The sequence below is a fragment of the Pipistrellus kuhlii genome, unplaced genomic scaffold (genome assembly GCF_014108245.1).
Source record: "Pipistrellus kuhlii isolate mPipKuh1 unplaced genomic scaffold, mPipKuh1.p scaffold_m20_p_3, whole genome shotgun sequence".
In the NCBI taxonomy this organism is placed as follows: Eukaryota; Metazoa; Chordata; class Mammalia; order Chiroptera; family Vespertilionidae; genus Pipistrellus; species Pipistrellus kuhlii.
The window spans coordinates 96,609,458-96,633,802 of record NW_023425529.1 but is presented as its reverse complement, the minus strand read 5'-3'; the positions used below and the strand labels follow the sequence as shown (position 1 = coordinate 96,633,802).

Genomic DNA, 24,345 nt, shown 5'->3' with positions numbered 1-24,345 from the left:
AGAATCCAGAAAGTTGAAGATAATGTAAGAAACCTCTGGGACAACTTCAAGCAAACCAACATCAGAATTATGGGGGTCCCAGAAGAAGAGAGAGAGCAAAATACCAAAAACATATTGCAAAAAATAATGACAGAAAACTTCCCCCACCTGGTGAAAGAATTAGATTTACAAGTCCAGGAAGCACACAGAACCCCAAACAAAAGCAATCCAAAGAGGACCACACCAAGACACATCATAATTAAAATTCCAAGAGCAAAAGACAAGGAGAGAATATTAAAAGCAGCAAGAAAAAAGCAGGTAGTTACCTATAAAGGAGCACCCACACGATTGTCATTGATTTCTCAACAGAAACCATGCAGGCCAGATGGGAATGGCAAGAAATATTCAAGGTGATGAATAGTAAAAACCTACAGCCAAAAATACTCTACCAAGCAAAACTATCACTCAGAATTGAAGGACACAAATAAAGAAAAGCTAAAGGAGTTCATCACCGCCAAACCAGAATTATATGAATTGCTGAAGGGGGTTTTTTAGGAAGAAGAAGAAAATAAAGATAAAAGAGGCACTGGCTGTCAGAGATAAGGCGGAAACCCAAACACTGCCCTGAGCCGGGGGCGTTGGCCCCAGTCCTCTCATCTGTGCAGTTATTTTTGGGTTGCGGGGAGTTGTGGCCTGGGCAGGCACTGCTCCTGGGGCTGGAGGGGAGAGGCAAAAAAAAAAAAAAAGATAAAAATTATGAACAACAAATACATAACTATCAACAAGCTGAAACCCGGTCATGTTCCCTGACCAAGAATGGAACCAGCAAACCTTTGGTGCAGGAAACAATGCTCAACCAACTGAGCCTCACCAGCCAGGGTTTAGGCATTGTTATATATGTCAAGATACAAGAAAAATTTAGAAAGATCAGGAAAGGGTTGTTGGTTTTTCATTTGCATTTTAGATGTAGGGTGGGGTCAGACATTAAACACATAAACTATAGAATAACAAGAACACAACAAACAATTAGAGTACTTACTCTCTGAAGAGGCTTTACATATAACTATAATCCTGTCAACAACTGTGTGACAAAGATGGTATTGTTATCTCTACTTTATAATGGGAAACTAAGACACAGCGGGTAACCAACATCTAGTAAATGTTGGAGCTGGGATTTGAACCTAGGTAATCTGGTTGTGATAAATGCTATGAAGAATAGTCTGATTGGTTGGTTGATTCTCTATCCTCATATCCCATACCTATTTTCTTGTCCCCTGCCCTCATAGTCAACTATTTTCACATGGCATTATCCAGCTTCCTAGTAGTTGCCAGTATATTAGGGGTGAAGTAAAATCTCATTGTTTTAATTATAATTTGCATGTTTCAACTTATTAATAATTAAGCATCTTTTCATATGCTTGTTATCCTTTTTGATTCCTTCTTTTGTAAATTGCCCATTCATATATTCCTTTAGGGCTGATGTCTTAATCTTTTCTTTTTTTAAATATATTTTTATTGAGTTCAGAGAGGAAGGGAGAGGGAGATAGAAACATCAAGAATGAGAGAGAAGGGAGGATCCAAGATGGCTGCTCGGGTAGACACCTAACCGCAGCAGCACACAACAATTTCAATGGAATACAACTAAAATGTAGAGTGGACATCGCCCAGAGCTACAGGTAGTCGACTGACTGAAAATTCTACAACAAGAAGGAAAGAGAAAACCAGAAGGAAAATCAGAGGAGCTGAAAAAAAGCCTAAGGTACGGAGACATGCTGCACGCGCGGACGCACGCACACGCAGAGAGGTCGCAGCCGGAGAGGAGGAGAGGGCTGGGTGCTGCCTGGCGTTCCCTAGCAGGAAGGAAATAAAACCCCCAGCCTGGGCTAAACCCCCAAACCGGCAGCGCTGACCCCCAGTTATGAGCCAGACCCTGGGGATCCAGGCTCCGGCAGGGGAGACGGGGCTGTGAGGCAGAATCCCAAGCGAGCAGCGAAAAGCAGGGCCCCCGGAGTCGAGCGCACATTGCGCGCAGAGGACTGAATGTTGACTCTGATGCTGGATTACCCTAGTCGGAAGAAACAAAGCCTCCAGTGGCGCTGAGCCTCAGTCCGGACTGCTCTGAACCCCAGTCCTGGACCAGACCCTGGGGACCCAGGCTCGGGCAGGGGGAGACGGGGCTGTGAGGCGGAATCCCAGGGGAGTGGCGAAAAGCGGAGCCCCCAGAGTCGCACGCACTGCGCGCAGAGGACAGTCTGTTGACTCTGATCCTAGACTCCCCTAGCGGGAAGGAGAAAAAAAAGCTCCAGACTGGAGGAATGCGACAGGGAGCAGGAGCCCCTGCTGGACACCAGCCAGCCGGACACCGGCAGGGAGCCAGGCGACGGGGCCCCCGGGGGGAGGGAGGTGCCCCTGAGCCATCAACCTCTGAGCGCGGGCAACAGAGCCAAGGCCAGGGGCTGCTTCCTGGGCGGTGCCGACCCCGGCAACAGGCTGGAGCAGCGCAGGAGCCCGCGGAGAACAAAGGGGTGCCACAGGCCAACCTGCTGAGCTCCCAGGACAAGGAGGAAGAAACCAAAGTTCTCAATGTGAAGAAATCAAGTGAGAGCAAAAGATAGTAAAATTACTTAAGAAATAATACAAAGAAGGTCTTGAAAAATCAAAAACTAAGTCAGAACTCAACTCACCAGCCAACATTGTAACATATCATAAATGCGTTTAAAAAAAAAAAAAGGACAGAATGTAGGAACAGCAGTGGCCAGGCCTAGAGTGCCCAGGCACAAAGCAATGGCAACCGGGCCCGGAGCAGCAATGGCCAGGCCCCAGAGCAGCAGCAGCCAGAACCAGAGCAACAACAGTCAGCACTGGAGCAGCCAGACCTGGGGCAGTGGCAGCCAGGCCTGAGGCGGAGGCAGCCAAGCCCAGGTTGGCCAGTCCAGGAACACCCAGACCCGGAGTGGCCGGACCCGGAGAAGCTGGGCCCAGAGCAGCCGGGTTGGGAGCAGCCAGGCCCAGAACAGCAGTAGCCAAGCCCGGAGCATCCAGGCTGGGAGCGGCCAGACTCGAAGCGGCCGGGCCCGGGGCAGCCGGGCCCAGAGCAGCCGGGTCTGGTGCGGCCAGGCCCGGAGCAGTGGCTGCCAGGCTGAGAGCGGCCAGGCCTGGAGCAGCCAGGCCTGGAACAGCTTGCTCCTCGCCTGCCCCTGCCCCACGGCTGCCTCTCAGACATGGCTGGAAACTTTTGTGGGAACTTGAGGGTCTGCTGAATCAAGTGAGGAAGGCTTAGATCTGGATGTGTTGAGTTAGTATAGGGCTGGGGTGTTGATCTGTGAGTGACTTGGGTGGGGCCTGGATGAGGCTGGTTGACCTATTTGGAAATGTCTTTTGTGTGAAATGTATCATTGGGCATGTGGTGGTATTATTGATATGAGAAAATGCTAAGTAACTGATTTACTATTTGAAAAGGGATTTACTATCGGGGAAAGGGAGGGAGGAAGAGACTGAACATAAACTGCACCTATGGATGAGGACAATGGGGGATGGGGAGGGGGTGGAGGGTGGGGTGGGAACCTGGTGGAGGAGGGAAGAAATGAGGAACCTTTGTAACAATATGAACAATAAAGATTGATTAAAAAAAAAAGAAGAAAAAAAAGAAAGAAAGAATGAGAGAGAAACACTGATCAGCTGTCTCCTGCATGCTCTACACTAAAATGAAACCTGCATCCTGGACATGTGCCCTGACTGGGAATTGAACCATGACTTCCTGGTTCATAGATTAACACTCAACCACTGAAACACGCCAGTTGGGCCAACGTCTTATTCTTGTTGATATGTCAGAATTCTTTGTATGTTCTAAATGTCTGTCCTTTGTCCATCCTGAACATTGCAAAAATCTCCCATTTTACCATCTGTATTAACTGTGCCTATGATGTTTTTTGTTGTTATTTTCATATGATTAAACTTATCTCTCCCATTTTTGCTTTAGAGTTTGTTTTTGAAATTTTGTTTTAAAAAAATCCTTTCCTATCCTTCTCAGAAACTGGTCTTGTAGAACTTATTATAGAGGCCATAAAACTGAACAGTGCACTGCCCTGAAGGGAGTGTTATTAACGCTGGCACCAGGCCAGATCATCAGATATGTCCTGGAGACCCCCAACACTTGGGAGCCTTCTTGCAAGGCCCATGAAAAGGACCTTAATTCATATTTGCTGGGCAAAGACTCCAGGAGGATATAAAAGAGAAGCCCCCAGCATGTTACTTTACTCAGATTTGGAAAGTTATTTCCTGAGTCCACTGATGTAAATAAACAGTATCACTCCTTTTCTCCAGAAGCATTTCTTGTTTTTTCTTTGGTCTTCTGAAACAAACAGAGAGGGAGCTGAAACCATGTAGCTGAAAAAAATCCTGTGGCTTTCCCTGTTCCTTCTCTCAGTGTCTCTGTGTGGTTGGTTCCCTTAGTCACTAAGAGTTAGTGAGAGTTCACATATAAACAGTGCAGAATGGAAGAGCTTATTGTTTTCTTCAAAGGGAGGTTCTCTCATGCTCTGTCAGAGAGAGCAAAACCAGGGCTGTGAGAAAGCCTTGGAACAGGGCAGCTCTGAGATAGTGGCCTAGGAAGGCTGTCTTCATCTGTTCTCTTCAGCATCAGGGGACAAACAAGGTATATTACACATTTATTTAAATATGCAAACCATGAGCTCAAGGCCCTCTTTTGTCTCCTAAGAAGTTTCTACTTTTTTATGATCTTTCTAGACACCTGGGGTGTCATTTACAGAAAAAATACCCTTTATCCTCAGTTTCTCTAAGCACTACAGAAAAAGCTGGCAGATTACTTTTCCCAGTTCCTGGATGAGATTTTATGTTCTTTTAGAGCTAGGTAGGTGAAGCTTTCTTAGTTGGTTAATTAGTTAGTTAGTTAGTTAATTAGTTAGTTTCTCGTATAGGTGAATAGATAGATAGATTAGATAGACAGAAATAGATAGATAAAAGGGTTATTTTGTTTTATGTTTATAACCAGGAATCATTCTATTAGGAAGATCCATAATTCTGGTTCCTAATTATCTACTTAAAAAGTAAATGAGTATTTATATCTTATATAGTCACATGAATAATCAACCAACATGTGTTGGTTTTTCTTTTTCCCACAATTGTTGCCTCTCAAATGTGGAACAAATCTCTCGGTCCAGTTTCCTAAGTGCAGCCCTTGAAAATAAGATTATGTGTTTTTTTATCCACCTATGTTTTTCAGCACACTTCATCTTATATAATAAAACCCTAATATGCAAATTTACTGAATGGTGAAATGACCAGGTGTTATGATGCTCACTGACCACCAGGGGGAAGACATCAATGCAGAAGCTGCCCTTTGAGGGGTCTCGGACTGCAAGGGGGCACAGGCTGGACTGAGGGACTCCCCTCCAGTGCATGAATTTCATGCACTGGGCCTCTAGTATTGATATAAAAGTGTAGAAGATAGGCATTTTGTAAACATTCCACATATAGTATAAACATATTCATCAAGTTCTTCGAATAAATTTACTAAGTCCATTAGCTGTTTGTTACTATAATAATTATGCTGTAATAAATAGTACTGCTCAGAATGCACTTGAAACTATTTAAACACAACTTTGATATAAAAAATCATTATTGCCTAGAGATGTCTCAAAATTTGAATATTTTTCATGTTAACCCTTTACTAAAGTCTATCTCCTTTTTAAACACTTATTAATATTATACTGAATTCATAAATTCAGCCAAGTATTAAAAAGTTTAAAATGAAAATAAACTATTTTACAATATAGATTTTTTTTAAATAATTGTATTACAAAACTTATGAACTAAAGTGGATTTTTAAAAGCTGAAAAACTAAATGGAACTATCTATTTGAAGTGAATGCTTTCAAAGTAGACATTCTAAACATCGCAGCTTTACATGAACAGGCCTTTCTCATCATAACTGGAGTCTCCAGCATGTTGGGCCCCATTCTAAAGGACTTCAAGTTACTGAAAATTTTAGCATTATTTCACTTCTCTTTCTGTCTGTTTAAAGAGCTGTGCCACTAAGCACAGCTTATAGTGGGCTTCAAAATATATCTGTTAAACTGTGTGTGTGTGTGTGTGTGTGTGTGTGTGTATGCACATATGCTATACAGAGCATTAAGATAGCAAGTAGCTTATTTAATTCAACATGACTTCCTATCTCAATGGTCAAAGTGAGAAATCTCTATTAACCTATATTTGTAGTGTCATAGCAGCCATGTAGTCAAAACCATCCTTCTATGCAGCAAAAATCTCTCCAGTTCATACAGTTTTATATCACACTAATGATCCGGTGCACAGATTCATGCCCATTGAAAGGAAATTAATTAGAAAAAATATTTTAATATCACTATTTGCCCTTTCTCTATAATAGAAGTGTCAACCAAATTCACAATCGACAATGACAGATTGAAACACACGCAAGTGATTGGTACCAGTGAGAGCTTTATATTATGTATCAGACATGTGGGAGTCAACACAGCCTTTTATATATACTACTAGAGGTCTGGTGCATGAAATTTGTGCACTGGGGGAGTGAGGAGAGGGGTGTCCCTCAGCCCAGCCCAGCATATTCTCCAATCTGGGACCCCTTGGGGGATATCCAGCTGCTGGCTCCTATGCCTGCCTGCCTGATTTTCCCTAGCTACTTCTGCCTTCCAGACTGATGGCCCCCTAAATGCTCCCCTACTGGCCTGATTGAGATCTAACTGTTCCCCTGCCAGCCCAATCACCCCCAACTGCCCTCCCCTGCAGGCCTGTTTGCCCCCAACTGCCTTCCCCTGCAGGTCTGGTCCCTTCCAACTGCCCTCCCCTGCAGGCTTGGTCACCCCCAAATGCCCTCCCCTGCTGGCCATCTTGTGACAATGTGGGGGTGGCCATCTTGTGATGATGTGGTAATAGCTATCTTGTGGCAGCCATTTTGTGATAATGTGGGGGCAGAAATCTTTTGACAACATGGGGCAGCCATCTTTGTGGTGGCCATCTTGTGATGACATGGGACAGCCATCTTGTGACACGATAGTGTGAGGGTCAATTTGCATAATACCTCTTTATTATATAGGATATATAATAAACTTGCTTAATTAAATCTGCTTTCTGATTTAGCTAAACTTTTTCCAGCCCAGTGAAGCACCCCAACTTCTCTTTCAAGTAATGGTCAGCAACACAGAAGTAAATATCAACAAAAAGCAGATTATTATTGTAGATCACACAGGGAGAAGAAATGGTAAAATATTTAACTGCAGCAGTGTTTGACTATATTCTGCACAGTGAGAAAACTTAAAGTCATTTTCAAGGTCTACCATTTCTTACTTCTTTTCACTTGAGTCAAGTGTCTAAACTTTCTAAGTCTCCAATTTCTGGCTAAGGAAAAGTAAATAGGATTCCATCAAGTCTCCTATCTACCTACTCCAGGACTTCTGTGAGGATCAAATGAGATGAGGCATGGGAAAATGCTTCACAGACATTTGGTTAAAGTGTAAAATGTTTCCACCTGGCTATAAAGCAAGTCATGTTCCTGGGCTGAAAAAACTCCAAGGAGGCCAGTTGCTAGGGAGAGGAAGCTGGGCGTTGCTACATGATATCATTACCCGGCACGCATAGCCACTGTTTCTGGGATGGGATGGACTATGGGCTGCATTTTGCTCCATAAAGTCACAGCATTATTGTCTGCGATTTAGTAGGCTGTTGCTCCAGGGAGGCAGCAGGGCCTATGTCCCACTTTGGGGGAAGCTGAGTGTTGCTTTGTCTGTGCCAGGTCCGCGGTGCTGTTTCTTTCTAAATGGTCAGTGAATGTCATGGCATATCATGCATTGAGTATTTGATCCCTGGTGCTCAGTATGTGTCATAGCGACCAGTTGGAAGGTCAGAGGGACACATAGCATATTAACCTTTTATATATATAGATGGGCAATAAATCCTGTAATGGCATGTACACTGAATTCAGCTTTGAACATTATAAGGTTTATAAAAGATCATTTTTTTTATCAACTAATTTATTAATTCAGGCTGTATTAGCTATTTCAGAGTCATTTTCTCTCTCATATTTTATTCTTGTTTACCTAAATAATTAGTAATATTCTTGTCTTCATTCTTCTTCATTTCTAGTTGTGGTACCTTTCCAAACAGGACTATGACTGATAAGCAGAGAGCTAAGATACTTGACAGATCAAATTTAGAAATACCTGACTTCCAAATACAGTGTGATTGACAGGAAGACCAGTCATTAAGTCCCCCTTTATTTTCCCTGAGTTCTTTATAGGAATTTAGTTTCTTAGAGTTCAGGTTTGGTGGCTTGCCTGACTGGCTGTCAAGAGATGACTGAATCCTCTTACAGGTTATATAACTTATTTTGGCTAAATTATCTCCCTGCTTTGCCTTTATAATGGATTCTGCTTTGTAGACTCTTCCCCTTTTAAAGAGCTGTTGGTGATAATCTCAAGAAATGCTAATTGTCCTGAAAAGGTTGTTACAAAGAGAAAGAAGCAGGTCCCTACAGCCTGGCCTTCCTTCACCTATGGCAGCTTCTTATCAGACACAGAGCACAACAATATTGGGGACACACCTGTCCCCCAATGACTTAGAGGGTAGTGAGGAGATTGACAGTGAACAAAAAAACAAAAGACATGAGATGCTGCAGCATGTTATCAGACCAGTCACACAGTAGTCACCAGCCAAATAACTGTAAGATTTCATGAGAAGAAATGCAGTTTATAGCCAGCAGATAAGGACACACAAGGGGAAGTGAATGCCACTTCTCCCAAAGCAGCTGTCCCCAAACAAAGGATAGGATTTGTTTAGTAAACGGGGGGAAAAGGCCACATGCTAACCTGACTAGCTCAGGGAAGGCCTGCAAGGTAGTTTGGCAAACTCAAAGACCTAAAGAAACCAAATGATGGTCTGAAATTAAAAATTTAACTAAAAGCAGATTATAGTGGGTAGTCATGTCCTAAGCCAGTATTTTCCCTGACAAAGATCAACTTCAATCTTTACTGATCTAACGTCTTTTTGCATTTAATATAACATACCTGTGGAATGTCAGGATAACTTGTAATTTCCCTTTTTCTGGATCGCTCAGGGCACAACAAATGGTAGCAGGGTGGAAACCACAATTCCCTCATTGTTATTGTTATGCTGTTAGTTGTCAACTGCTAACTATCCTGTACCCATTTTGTAAAAGCAGCATGTATCCATCATTTCACTTTTTATCCAGTTCCAGAGGTAACCCCTTGCTTTCTCCCACCTCCTTAATCTATCACCAATGGATTTCACGTAACCCACTTACATCTCCTCCTTTGATTGTGATGTATAAAACAAGGTAAAGGGCCACCATTTTCTGGAGCATTATCCCAATCCGCTGAGATTTTGCTTCCCGGCAATTGGCAGTTTGACTCAAATAAACTCACAAAAATTCTTTATATGTTTGAATGTTTTTATATTAACAGTTTTTATTCAGGAAAGTCATGCATAAACATTGAGGAGAGCTTCCTCATTGCAGGTAGAGGTGGGGGCATTCCTGCTCATGTGTAGTTAGAAAACATGTTTATACATACATCACATGTTCATTCAAAAATGGCAGACAATCTCTACCTCTGGGAAGATATTTTAGTATTACAATGAGGATATAATGAGAAAAGTTCATGAAGGGGTCAGTACAGAGTCCTCCAGGCCACTTTGGCCAGATCAACCCCCTGGTTCTGCAAATCATCCTAAGCTTGTCTCTGAAAAGACAGCTCTGGCAATCGTCAATGTCAGGGATGGTATAGGTATGGAAAGAATTTTAACCAATTAAGACCCTTCTGTTAAACTCTTAGCAAATTACAGGATGTGGGTACACAAACCTTATAAAACCTAGGGTGTTCTTAGTGGGTTTACAGGTTAATCTAAGCAAAGAAATGCTTCTGAATTCTAAATAAAAGTTAGTCTGTGCTAGGCTGCCTGCATATATCAGCAATTTACAGCATCTATTTAGGTTAGGTTACAGCATCTCTAGTGCATCTACGCATGGGGGCTAGGGATGCTGGAGAGGAGTTGTTATTTGCCTGCTCAGTCTACTCTGAAATCACAGATGATGTAGGGTTGAAGAAGTCCCTGCCTCTAGTGTTTACTCATGTAAGCAAAATCATGTATCTAGAAATAAGGCTTAGGGAAGCAAAAAAGGCTCTTTCATGATAATGTTTATTAATAAAAATAATTATATAATACTTTGGTTTATACAAAATCAAGCAAATATATTACTTACAAACAGAAAACTAAAGAGGATGCACAAGACATGCTTTCCCAACAGATACAGGGACAGTAAGGTCCTGCTGGTGTATATTTTGAATCAGACCTTTGTAGGCCAGGCAGCAATCTTTCCTTCACTGATGATGTATTTCAGGAGGAAGCAGGGTAGGAGGCTAAGAAAGACCAGCAAGCACTGTGTGCTTAGTCTAGTCGAGTATGAGGTGAGAAATTCCTTCAGGTCTGAAAAAAAACAATACCAGAAAATGTAAGACATTCTGTTGCAGACTGAAACAGGGTTTTGTATATGCTCTGATAAAGGTCCTTCCCTGTTTGGTCTCCTAACTAGGCTTTGCCTGCATTAGGGCTGGATGGGAGTAAACCCAGAGCCCATAGCACAGGCTCACCAGAGGTCACTGCACTCGCAAAAGGAAGTCAGCCTTTGGGGGCACAGCTCAAGAAATAGGTGCTTGCCTTTAGCTTTTTTACTCTTTTTTTCTGTAGCCTAAAAAAAATGGGATTTTTTTGCCAAAACCGGTTTGGCTCAGTGGATAGAGCATCGGCCTGCGGACTGAGAGGTCCCGGGTTCGATTCTGGTCAGGGGCGTGTGCCTTGGTTGCGGGCACATCCCCAGTGGGGGGTGTGCAAGAGGCAGCTGATCGATGATTCTCTCTCATCGATGTTTCTAGCTCTCTGTCCCTCTCTCTTCCTCTCTGTAAAAATCAATAAAATATTTTTAAAAAATGGGATTTTTGTGAAACCTGGGATTTGTTGAAGAATTCACTGATTGTCATTAAGGCAACAAATAAGTGACTCTGCAGCCCCTCTCATTTAGCACATGAGCTGACCAAAGTGATCTTTCAGAGTTCCAAACCAAGTCATTTAGCAATTAGGGGCAAATATATCTGATTTAAAATATAACACTATTTTTTTTAAACTAGGGACAATTTAGTAAACAGAAGAAAAGTGCCCACCCCTAAAGAAATGGCAAAATACCACAAGAAGGTAACAACAATAAATAGCTCCATAGCATTGTGGCACCACACACTACAGTGCTCACCTCTCCTGCTGTCACAATGTGGATCCTTGACAGCAGACCTCACTCTGAGCTCTATGAGTCTGGCTTTCTGTATGGCTGAGCCTCCAGTCTAGAGGTGCTGATTAGAAAGAACTGTCAATTTCCCCTAGTCTGGGGTACTGAAGCTAGGCAGGGATCTTGGCTAAAGTCGCTGGTAGTGAGTGATTACCAAGTAAAGCTGGTAAGCCCCAGCTTTATGGTCACAGGCAGGGATGCCAACTCCACCAAAGCATTCTCACAAGCAAATTGGGGGTTGGATGTGGCCTTAGTAGAGGAACTTCTTCCTGGGCTAGCCAGCCCCCAACCACCTGCTGCTCCTGGAACAGGGCTGCCAGCCCCACACTCTATGATACCTCTAGGACAGTGGTCGGCAAACTGTAGCTTGCCAGCCACATATGGCTCTTTTGCCCCTTGAGTGTGGCTCTTCCACAAAATACCACTGCCTGGGTGAGTCTATTTTGAAGAAGTGGCATTAGAAGAAGTTTAAGTTTAAAAAATGTGGCTATCAAAAGAAAGTTCAATTGTTGTACTGTTGATATTTGGCTCTGTTGACTAATGACCACTGCTCTAGAAGATGCCCTATGAGAACCTGTGGTAAGCATGAGACAGTAGGATGATTAAGTAATAATAAATACAACCCACTGTAGAAGGGTCCCACTCTACTTGCTCACAGGTGAGCCACTGTGGGCAGTCTAGGAGGCCAGACTCAGGATGGGACCAAAGTCAGGCCCACTCTAAACCTAGTTGCCTTCCCCATACCACCTCACCTTGTGAGAGTGATGTTCCAGAGTACTATACCCCACAAAACAGGAACCCTAACATGTAGGCACAGTGAAGGCTCCAGAAGAGCTGGTGAAAGATAGGGGTTCCCAAAATAAGAAGCTATTCAGGTGATAAAAGGGTCAGTAAGTACTGAACTTGAGAGCTGATTTTCCCTTGAGAGAAGGAAACAGGCTGCCCAAAAAGAAGGATTCAGACCCCATGAATTGTCTTTTCTTGTATATAAACTTGAAGGTCATTGTTTCAGTCAGTTTTGTGAATTAGGTTAGATTGAGTTAGCCCCTCAGCAGGAGTCCCAAAACTGAGGCTGTGAGCACCATGTAGTATCCCTTCAAGGGAGCATAAGGTTACCCTTTGAGCTAAGAGAGAAAATATTAGAACTTCCATTACATATTTATAGAAGCATTACTAATGTTTACTGTGTATATTTAAATCTAGGAAATCAGTAGTTCTAAGCCCACCATTATTTTATGTTATGCCAAACACACACACACACACACACACACACACACACACACACACACACAACTCTGCTACTGATTATTTATTATAAGCTAGTAGGGGCCTGGTACACGAATTCGTACACTAGTGGGTCCCTCAGCCCAGCCTGTAGTGATCAGGCCAAAACCAGGTCTCCAACATCTCCTGAGGGGTCCCGATTGCAAGAGGGCACAGGCCAGACCAAGGGACCCCAGCAGTGCACGATTGGGATTGGGGAGGGACACCAGAGGATGGTGGGGCTCCAGGGTGTGTCTGACCAGTCTTGCTCAGTCCTAACCTACTGGTTGAAGCATCTGCCCCCTGGTGGTCAGTGCACATTATAGCAAGCAGTTGAGCAACCTTAGCATATCATTAGCATATTATGCTTCAATTGGTTGAAAGGCCAACCGGACACTTAGCATATTAGGCTTTTTGTTATATAGGATGATTTTTATTATATACTTATTGAATGGCGTTTTTTAGACTTTAGTCAGACATAGCATATTTTTATCATGTACACTAGCCTGTGCATACGTGAAAAGGAAGCTATAAGTGAAATCAAGTTTGTGCATGCTCAGCATGGCCACTGTGTCATCACCACTTAATGGGGAAATGGCTCAAATTTTTTTACTGGTGGGATGGGAGATTTAAAAAAAAAAAAAAAAAAAGTTTTGGCCTGCACCCTGGATGAGAATAACATCATGCTTCAATGTGAGGTCCAGAACCATAATTCTCAAAACACTCCTATTTGCAGATACTCACAGATGCCCTTGGGAGGCAAATGGCTTCCTATCCTATTGTGCAACCCATTGGACCAATACCTACCATGAGAAAACATTCTGGGAGGGCTTAACAAAGTGTCTGCTCTCTCCCAAGCAGCACACCATGGTCTCAGTGCTGGTTAGGGCCAAGACCTCTTTAGGTCATCCTCCCCACAGGTCACAGCCCCACAGATTGCAGCCTCACAAGCCACAGCCCCTCAACCCCCACAGTCCCACAGGCTGGCTCTGTCCCACAGATATTTATTTGCTTGTTGCTAGGTTGGTTGATTGTTTTATGTCAGAAATGTAATTTTAAAAATTGAGTTTGAAGTAAGAAGTGAGGCTTGACCTGATAGTATTCTGAAATTTGCATTTTTTGTTTGTCTTTGAAGGCATTTGAGTTTTCTACTTCATTTTGTCATTATTTAGAGCATTAAACTAGTTCTTGATACTAATAAAATATATTTAATTATTTCGGGCTATGTGTAAGAAGAACCAACCTCTGTATAAGGATATCTTGGGCTGGCTCAAGGACTAAGTAAAACCCCCTCCTAGCTGAAAGCATACCCTTATTTAACCCTATTTTACTTAATGTCCACCAACTATTAGAGGGTGTTGTTCATTTCACATTTCAGCAAATTTACAATTAATGCTAAATTATGAAGTAATTCTAACCTCAAGGTATTGATTAAAATACTTTGATGATGTTAATAAAGTAATAATAAGTTATTTTGTGCATAATATGTAACAGGTCCAGTGCCTTTGCATCTTAACAAACAATGGACAGTATTCAGCTCCAATTTTGCATCTGTGGTGTCTGAAGCACAAACAAGTCCTTTAACCTTTTATAAAGATTATAAATATTATAAAAAGTATTTTTGGAATTTGAACAAGTACTTTGGGGGATTTTTCATGCTATCTCTATTTTGCCACATTTTCTCTTTAAATGCAATATTAACAAGTGCAAATGAAGAAAATGGTAGAATTATAGTTACCTGGCTAAAGCATATTGTTTTTAGAACACCAAGAAAGGATTATTTGATCTGTAATATAGTAATAGATAATGGCTTATATGGTATTTATTCTTTGGAGCTATATTTGTAACTAAGAAGCCAATATTTATTTAGAATTATTATGCACAAAGCATTATTTAGATCCTAAAGCAGAAAAATTACAAAAATAGCCCACACCAATAAACAAAATTATTTTGCATAAATTTTATCCTTCAACATTTGTGTGAGGATGAAGGGCAGGGCTATCCTCATCTGACATGAGAAAATAAAAGAACAAATCATGTTCTTCTAAGTCAGAATGGAAAAGCATGCCTTGAAAAGGTATTATATGTGAGATTAGGAAAGCTTGTCATATTTGGACTCTATAGGGCCCTTGGAGATCCTTTGGTAATGGGGTCTCTGGAGGAGCCAGAGAGCCACAATTTCATAGTACACTGGGATTAAAAGAAGGCTGAATAAAGCAGAGGACCAAATCAGTGATATGGAAGACAAGGTAGAAATAAATACCCAATTAGAGCAGCAAACAGAAAAAAAATAATTAAAAAGCAGAAAGATCACTTAAGGGAGCTCTAGGACAACATGAAATGTAAAAACATTCACATTACAGGAATACCAGAAGGGGAAAAGGATGAGCAAGGAACAAAGAACCTGTTTAAAGAAATAATGACAGAAAACTTCCCCAACTCAGTGAAGGAAAATGCCATAGAAGTTCAGGAGGCAGTGAGTTCCATCAAGAGAAACCCAAAGAGATCCACACCTAGACACCTCATAATTAAAATAGCAAATGTTAAAGACAAAGAAAGAATCCTACGCTGAAACTGGTTTGGCTCAGTGGTAGAGCGTCGGCCTGCGGACTGAAAGGTCCCAAGTTCGATTCCGGTCAAAGGCATGTACCTTGGTTGTGGGCACATCCCCAGTGGGGGGCGTGCAAGAGGCAGCTGGTCGATGTTTCTCTCTCATCGACGTTTCTAACTCTCTATCCCTCTCAATTCCTCTCTGTGTAAAATCAATAAAATATATTAAAAAAGAAAAAAGAAAGAATCCTAAAGGCAGCAAGAGAGAGAGAATAAATTACATACAAAAGAGTTCACACTAGAATGGCAATTGATTTCTAAAACAAAACAAAACAAACAAACAAAAAAATGCTTCAAGCCAAAAGTGAATGGCCTGAAGTACTCCAAGTAATGAAAAACTGGTGACTAAATCCAAGACTACTGTACCTAGCAAGGCTATAATTTAAAATTGAAGGTAAAACAAAAAGTTTTGCAGACAAAAAGAGGTTAAAGCAGTACATTACCACCAAACCAGCAATGTAAGAAATGTTAAAGGGACTTCCTTAGGAAGAAGAAAAAGAGAGAGAGGATCATAGGCATAAAGAAACTAAAAATGGCAATAAATTAATATCTATTAATAATAACCTTACGACTCTTAGCGGTGGATCACTCGGCTCGTGCGTCGATGAAGAACGCAGCTAGCTGCGAGAATTAATGTGAATTGCAGGACACATTGATCATCGACACTTCGAACGCACTTGCGGCCCCGGGTTCCTCCCGGGGCTACGCCTGTCTGAGCGTCGCTTGACGATCAATCGCTCCCCCCGGGGTGTTGTGCACCCCGGGGTGTGTGCGCGGCTGGGGGTTTCCTCGCAGGGCCGCCCGTACCCGGGGGGCCCTCCGTCCCCCTAAGTGTAGACGAAACGGTGAAGGGAGAAAGACCCGAGGTCTGTCGGAAGGCCCGCCACGGCTTTCCCTCTCGGGGGGGGGCTTCCTCGCGCCGCACGCGGCCCATGGGGAAAGCGAAAAGGGGGTTTGGGGTCGCGGGGGCCGTCGTTAACCGGCGGGCCCCCCTTCCCCGACTTCCCGGCCCTGCCGGGGTTCCGTGGCTCGCGCCGAGGCCGAGTCGCGCGCGGGGTCGCGCCCCGGGGACGCGTGCCCCGGCGGTGGCCCGCGGGACGCCGCGAAAAAAAATAAAAATAAAATAATAATAATAATAATAATAACCTTAAATGTAAATGGACTAAATGCTCCAATCAAAAGATATAGGGTGACTAGATAAGAAAACATGACCCATATATAAGCTGTCTACAAGAGACTCACCTCAGAACAAAAGATACACACAGACTGAGAATGAAAGAATGGAAAAATATATGCCATACGAATGAAAAGTAAACAAATGCTGGAGTAGTAATATTCATATCAGACAAAATAGACTTCAAAATGAAGGCCATACCAGAGATAAGAAGGCCACTTCATAATACTAAAGGGAATGTTTCAATAAGAAAATATCTCTTGTAAACATATATGCATTCAATATAGGAGTACTCAAGTATATTAAAAAACTCTCGAAGGACATTAGGAGAGAGATTGACAGCAATACAGTTATAGTGTAGGACTTTAACACCCCACTGACATCACTGGATATATCTTCCAGACAAAAAAATTAACAAGAAAACAGAGGCCTTTTTGACACAGTAGATCAGATGGATCTAATTGATATTTACAGAACATTTCACACCAAAGTAACAGAATATACACCAAGTGGCCAGATTATTATGATCTCTAAACACATAGTAATCTGGCCACTCATTGTCGAAACCAGTTTGGCTCAGTGGATAGAGTGTTCGATTCTGGTCAAGGGCATGTACCTTGGTTATGGGCACATCCCCAGTGGGGGGTATGCAGGAGGCAGCTGATCAATGTTTCTCTCTATCCCTCTCCCTTCCTCTCTGTAAAAAATCAATAATCTGGCCACTCAGAGAATATCATATATATTTTAAAAGGCTAATATGCAAATTATCCCCTCCATCAGGACCAGGAGTTCGACCAGCAAGCAGGCCAGCCAACTGCCCACGTCCTCTCCCCCTGGCCAGGCTGGCCAGACCCCACCCATGCATGAATTCATGCACCAAGCGTTCAGATATCATAATAATCTGACCACTCAGTGTACATTCTTCTCAAGTGCACATGGAACATTCTCAAAAATAGACCGCATGTTAGGGCACAAAGCAAGCCTACACAAATTCAAAAAGATTGATGTAATACCAAACATCTTCTCGAATCACAATGGCATGAAATTAGAAATAAACTACAATAAAAAAAATACTCAAATACATGGAGACTAAATAGCATATTATTAAGCAATGACAGGATTACCAATGAAATCAAGCAAGAACTTAAAAACTTCCTGGAAACAAATGAAAACAAGCACACAACCACTCAAAACCTATGGGACACAGCGAATGCAGTTCTGAAAGGGAAGTTCATAGCACTACAGACCTAACTCAAATAAAAAAAGGACTAATACACTATCTAAACCTAAAATTAAGTTAATTAGAAAGAGAATAGCAATAAAAGCCCAGAGGAAGTAAAAGGAATGAAATAATAAAGATCAGAGCAGAAATAAATGACATAGAAACTAAAAAAAATAAAATAAGTGTACAAAAGATCAATAAATCCAAGAGCTGATTCTTTGAAAAGAATCACGCTGATCCCTCTGTTTGCTGACTCCCCATGACCCTAGCTAGACTCATCAAAAACAAAGAGAGAGTATTTATGGATAATAAAGAACATTATAAACTGATGAACCAAAAGATAGATATAGAGACAGTAAAGCAACAAGCAGACTGTCAAATTACAGCGGGGAGGGTAGGGAGATCTGAGGGAGATAAGAGATCAACCGAAGGACATGTATACTTGCATATAAGTACAACCAATGGACACAAAACTCTGGGGAGAGAGGGCATGTATGGGGGGGGGGGGGCGGCAGTGGTTAGATATGTACACAGATAATAATTTAATAAAAAATAAAATAATAATAATAAAACAAAGTGAGAGGATCCAAATAAATCAAACAAGAGATGAAAGAGCCAAGATAGCAACAGATAACACAGAAATACAAAGGATTGTAAACAAATACTATATGCCAACAAACTAGATGAACCTGGGTGAAATGGAAAAATTCCTAGAAATATGCAATCTTCCAAAACTCAATCAGGAAGAATCAGAAAACCTGAGTAGGCCAATAACAACTGATGAAATTGAAGCAGTAATTCAAAATAAATTGAAGCAGTAATTCCAGAAAATAAAAGTCCTAGATCAAATGGATTTACAGGTTAATTTTACAAAACATTCAAAGAAAAACTAACACCTTTCCTCCTCACACTATTCCAAAATATTCCAGAAGGCACACTTCCAAGTTTGTTCATTTTTTGAACAGATGAAGCCAGTATTTTTCTAACTCCAAAACCATATAAAGACACTACACAGAAAGAGAATTACAGGCCAATGCCCCTGTTGAATATATATGCTAAAATTCTCAACAAAACATTAGCATATCAGATCCAGCAATATATTAAAAAGATCATACGCCATGATCAAGTGGGATTTATTCCAGGGATGCAAGGCTGACACAATATTTGCAAATCAATAATTTGATATATAACATAAACAAATTGAAAGATAAAAACCACATAATCATATAAATAGATGCAGAAAAAGCAAAATACCGCATTCTTTTCTGATAAAAACTCTCAGAAAAGTGGGAATGGAGGGATCATATCTCAACATAATAAAGCCCATATATGACAAACCTACAGGAAACATAACACTCAATGACCAAAACTAAAAGGGTTTCGCTTAAAAACAGGAATAAGACAAGGATGTCTGCTTTCACCACCCTTATTTAACATAGTACTGGAAATCCTAGCTACAGCCAACAGATGAGAAGAAGAGATAAAAGGCATCTAAATTGGAAATGAGGAAGCAAAATTGTCATTATTTACAGATGACATGATATAGAAAAACCTAAAGATTCCACCAGAGAACTACTAGACTTAATAAATGAATTCAGCAAGATAGCAGATACAAAATCAACATGTAGAAATCAATGGAATCTTTATACACCAATAATGAACTCTCAGAGAAAAAAATTAAAAAACAATCCTATTTACCATTGCAACAACAACAACAACAAAAAAGATACCTAGGAATAAACTTAACCAAGGAAGTAAAAGACCTGTACTTGGGAAACTACAGGACATTGAAAAAAGAAATAGAGGAAGATAGAAACAAAAGGAAGTGTATACAATGTTTCTGGATTGGAAGAATTAACAACATTAAAATGTCTATACTATCCAATGCAATATATATTATAGATTCAACACAATCCCTACTAAAATCCAAAAGGAGAAAATAAACAATTGGGACTACATTAAAATAAAAATCTTCTGTATAGCAAAAGAAATAACCATCAAATTAAAAAGGGAACCCACTGAATGGAAGAGCATATTTGCCAATTATAGATTTGAAATGGATTAATATTCAAAATATGTAAAGTACTCATACAGCTCAACAAAAAGAAGACAAACAAACTAATTAAAAAATGGGCACAAGACCTGAATAGATATTTCTCTATAATCATCAGAGAAATGCAAATTAAAACCATAATGAGATATCACCTCACACCTGTCAGAAAGGCTATAATTAAAAAATCAACAAACAAGTGCTGGTGAGAATGTGGAGAAAAGGGAACACTAGTTCACTGCTTATGGGAATGCAGATTGGTACAGTTACTATGGAAAATAGTATGGAGTTTCCTAAAAAATTAAAAATGGAACTTCCATTTGATCCAGAGTTCCCATTTCTGGGAATATATTCTTAAAACACCAAAACTCCAATCAGAAAGAATATATGCACTCCTCTGTTCATATCATTATTTACAGTAGCTAAGATTTAGAAACAGCCCAAGTGTCTAGTTGTAGATGAATGGGAGGAAAAAAGCTGTGGGATATTTACACTATGGAATACGAGGCAGCTGTAAAAAAGAGTGATCTCTTACCCTTTGGGACAGCAAGGATGGACCTGGAAAATATTATGCTGAGTGAAATAAACCAATCTGAGAAAGGCAAATATCACATGATGTCATTTATTTGTGGAATCTAATGAACAAAATGAATTGACCAATAAAATAAGACCCAAAGCAGGGAGGCATGAAACAGACTGACAAACCTCACTGTGGGGTTGGGGAATGAGAAGAAATAAACCAAAGAACCTATATACTTATATGTATAGCCCACTGACACGGACAATAGGGTAGTGAAGAGTAAAGACTTCTAGAGTGGTTGGGGCTGGGAGGAGGGGGAGAAAGGAGGAAAAAATGGAAGATTTTCTGTAGTATCAACTATTAAAAAATTTTTAAAGCAAAAAATATCTTCTTTATTTTGTATCAATGCTTATTCTTTTTTAAAATATATTTTATTGATTTTTTTCTTTTACAGAGAGGAAGGGAGAGAGATAATTAGAAACATCAATCAGCTGCCTCCTGCACACCCCCTACTTGGGATGTGCCCACAACCAAGGTATGTGCCCTTGACAGGAATCGAACCTGGGACCTGTCAGTCTACAAACTGACACTCTATCCACTGAGCCAAACCAGTTTCAGCTCGATGATTATTCTTATAGGTAGAGTATAGAAATGGCACAGTGTTTGAGAATCAGATCCTGAACCCTTATGTACTGCTATTGGGAATGTAAACTGACACAACCATTATGGAAAACGGTATAAAGGTTCCACAAAACATTAAAAAGAGAACTTCCATACAAACCAGCAATCCCACTTTTGGATATTTGGAAATCCAAATCACTAATTCCAAAAGATATTTGCATCCCCATGTTCACTGCAGCATTATTTACAAATAGCCAAGATATATAAGTACACAGGTATACATCAGTGGATGACAGGATAAAGGGAATCTATATTAATAATAGAGGAATATGCAAATTGCCTGACAGTCACAACAACAGTAACAACAAAACAGCAGGCTGCCTGGACGACCAGGAAGGCAGGGGTGTTAGTAAGGGACGACCAAATGACTGAGCAGGCTGTATGGGGGTGACCATGCCAATGGGGGAGGGGGCGCAAGGTGGGGAGCAGTTGGGGTGATCAGGCAGGCAGGCAGATGAGCAGTTAGGAGCCAGAGATCCCAGATTGTGAGAGGAATGTCCGACTGCCAGTTTAGGCCAGATCCCAGAGATTGGGCATCCCCCAAGTGGTACCAGATTGCAGAAGGTGCAGGCTGGGCTGAGAGGGCCCTTCCCCTACCCTTCACCCCCAAGCGCAAACTTTATGCACTACTGGGCTTCTAGTATATATATGTAAAAGTATTCAGACATAAAAAATGGGAAACCTTACCATTTCTAATAGCATAGATGGACCTTGAGGGATTATGCTAAGTGAAATAAGTCAGACAGAGAAAGACAACTGCCATATGATGTCATATATGTTGAATATTAAACAGCAACCAAAAAAAATGGGGAACTTATAGACGCAGAAAACAGATTTGTGGTTGCCAAGTTGTGGGGGCAAGGTGAGAGGGGTGGTGAAATGGTTGACATACAAGCTTCCAGTTATAAAAATAACTCACAGGGATGGCCACTACAGTACATAATAATACTGCATTGTAAATTTTTAAATAATACACTATGTGATTCACAATAAATGTAACTTTCCTGAATAATGAATCAACCCAGTATCTGTGTCGCTCTATGGATTGTATATAAAGGAGCCATTGTTTGCATGTGTAGACTATGAGCACAGGATATGTATGCCCTTACCGCAGTGGCTGGGTGTCTGGCGAGGAAGGCAGTACAGTGCCCCGAAGACACACCTACAGAGCCGGCAACCGCAGAGGGTCCAGGATCCGTGCACCAGGTTGCCGCACTCGCTTAAGAGGCCGAGATCCCGCGTTAGTACAGCCAGCGTGTGCATCCCACCCCTCACCTCTCACCACGGTCCGCCATCCCGCTCATCTCTGCACTCACCTGTGCCTCAGGTCGTGCTCGCAGTAACGGCCGGTGAAATGGACGGAGCACACGCAGAAGCTGCCCAGCACACAGGTGCCGCCGTTCATACAGCAACGCTGGGGCGGGAATGCACCTAGGAGGGTCGCCAAGGCGTCAGCTAGGAGCTTAGTGAGCTGCCCGCCGGAAGAGGGCATGAGGAGATTGCCACAGGGAAGCAATAAAATTAGCTCCCAGATTAGTGTGTTTGCTCAGGTAAACCCTGCTTGTTAATTGAAGGATTAAAAACAAACTACCTTGGGTGAAGTTGGGTTAGGAACAAGTAGGATGACAGACGTGAAACCCTGCCCCCAGCAGTAGGGTTTTTAGGGTTTTCTTTCTCCCTTCTTCCCTACCTCTTAACATTCTTTCTTTCTTTCACATGTTAAATTCGGGATGTGACTTTCCTGACAATGATTGAAGACGGCCTCCCAGGCGAGGACCACCCACGGTGCAATGCTGCCTCCCTACCCCACCCCCCCCACAACCTCTCCCCTCACCCCCCCTACCTCCGCCAGAGGGCCCCCCCTGAGAACGTGGGATCTGGCGCCTGAGAGTCTGCAATAAGCGGAGCAAAGTCTTGGGTTTGGGATATTTGTTTTAAATACGTTTCAATCATCTTTCTGGACCTGAGAAAAATACCCACTTAAGAGCAAATGCACATGGACAGTAGGCCTGGGGTGGGGGAGAGGGAAGCGAGGTGGAAGGAGTCAATTAGGGAGGGGAGAGATAAACTTCAATAATACTTCAAACAATAAAGATAAAATTTTCAAGAGCAAATGCAACGTTTTACAATGAAATAGTAAAACGTTTTTTCCAGAGTAAAAGAACACTTCACTAGGAAAAAATTTATTTTATAGTGTATCTTCATTTGAAAATGATAAAATGTTCTCTATTGGGTTTCTTGTCTTATCTTTAATATATCTCAGGATTTTTCAGACCCTAAACTTGGAGTTCAATGACTGAGCTGATTGCAAAGGCTTTAAAACAGCCTGGGGACTTACGCTCTTGGAAAGCCCTGGAATGGGAAAATAAGTCCTGAGACCTCCAGCTCTCCAGGCTCCCATTCATCTCCCTAAAATTATTCAAAGTCCAGTTGAGTGTTTTCTGTTGGAGCTTCTGAACTGTAGCGTTGTTGACTTCTTCTCTACTGCCTTTATGTTTCTCTCTTTGATAGCCTTGTAAAAACATTGAAAATATGAAGCTGAAAATGATTGAGAAACAAATACACAATAAAAACTAAAAGACTGTAAATAAATGCTTACTGTTTCCCAAATGGATGATCTGTAACACTAAACTGATCATAAGCAGAAGCCTAGAATATTTAAAGAAAAGTATTGAAGTTTAAAATATAAAAAGTATAAACAGAAATGTACACATATTAAATGTAATACAATCATATTATAAAGTAATATTTAATGAATAAATATCATGCAATCATTTTGTAACTTGTAGATTTTGATTAATGTTGTAATCGCTAGAAAGATTTTGAGACCAAAAAAGCATAGAGTATCTTAATGAGAAGGAACAATCATGCCTGTGTTGCAATTTATTATGGAGGCTTTTAACAGCCCCTCTTGACTCTAAGATCTAGATGGTCTGTCCTTACCTAATAGGGTGGCTCCATGTCATTTTCTCACTGACAGGTCTGGTATGAGAGTATCCTTCTCTTATCAATATATTGAAGATCAATTTCCAAGGAAGTTGAATATGATGGTTTTTGTATTTGAAGGTCCTAGAGTAACTGCATCAGGATACAAATGGATAAGTACTGTAGACTCAGGTATTTCCTACCCTCTGCCAAGGCCACAGGAAACAACAATGAGATCTCTGAGTTCAGATGTGGAAGCTGTTAGGCAATTGCCTGTTGTGAAGCTGGGCCATACAGAGCCTCAAGGACTATCCTCTCAATGAGACTCAGCTGGGAGAAGGGGGGTGGAGACATGGCTGAATATCTCTCCGGGACAGTTTACAGTGCTGACAGCAGCAAGAGTAAACTAACCCCAATGTAAAACATTGATGACCAAGGCAACAAGTATTTCCCTCACTGGAAAAAAAAAAAGTTAAGACCCCAATGTGAACAAATTTGTTTTCATAGGAAAATTGAGTTTTTATATTGCTAACTCTATACTGGGAGATGAAAGGAGTCCAGCTAGAAAAGAGAGT

General features: G+C 41.4%; 1 protein-coding gene and 1 non-coding gene across 2 annotated transcripts in view; one reads left to right on the top strand and one right to left on the bottom strand.

Moving 5' to 3' along the window:
- Positions 1-23,811, bottom strand: part of CFC1 (cripto, FRL-1, cryptic family 1) — a 34,513-nt gene extending 10,702 nt beyond the window's left edge. Inside the window, exons 1-6 of the mRNA XM_045587777.1 lie at positions 23,789-23,811; positions 23,445-23,494; positions 23,128-23,357; positions 22,689-22,737; positions 22,162-22,390; positions 21,955-22,064 (exon numbers count right to left, since the gene is read on the bottom strand). Coding sequence (XP_045443733.1) covers positions 21,955-22,064; positions 22,162-22,390; positions 22,689-22,737; positions 23,128-23,357; positions 23,445-23,494; positions 23,789-23,811 — 691 coding nt within the window. The remainder of the gene's footprint in view (positions 1-21,954; positions 22,065-22,161; positions 22,391-22,688; positions 22,738-23,127; positions 23,358-23,444; positions 23,495-23,788) is intronic.
- LOC118731116 lies at positions 15,768-15,920 on the top strand. Its single transcript, XR_004991808.1, has one exon. It is a non-coding gene; the product is annotated as a 5.8S ribosomal RNA (ribosomal RNA).
- Positions 23,812-24,345: the final 534 nt, after the last annotated feature.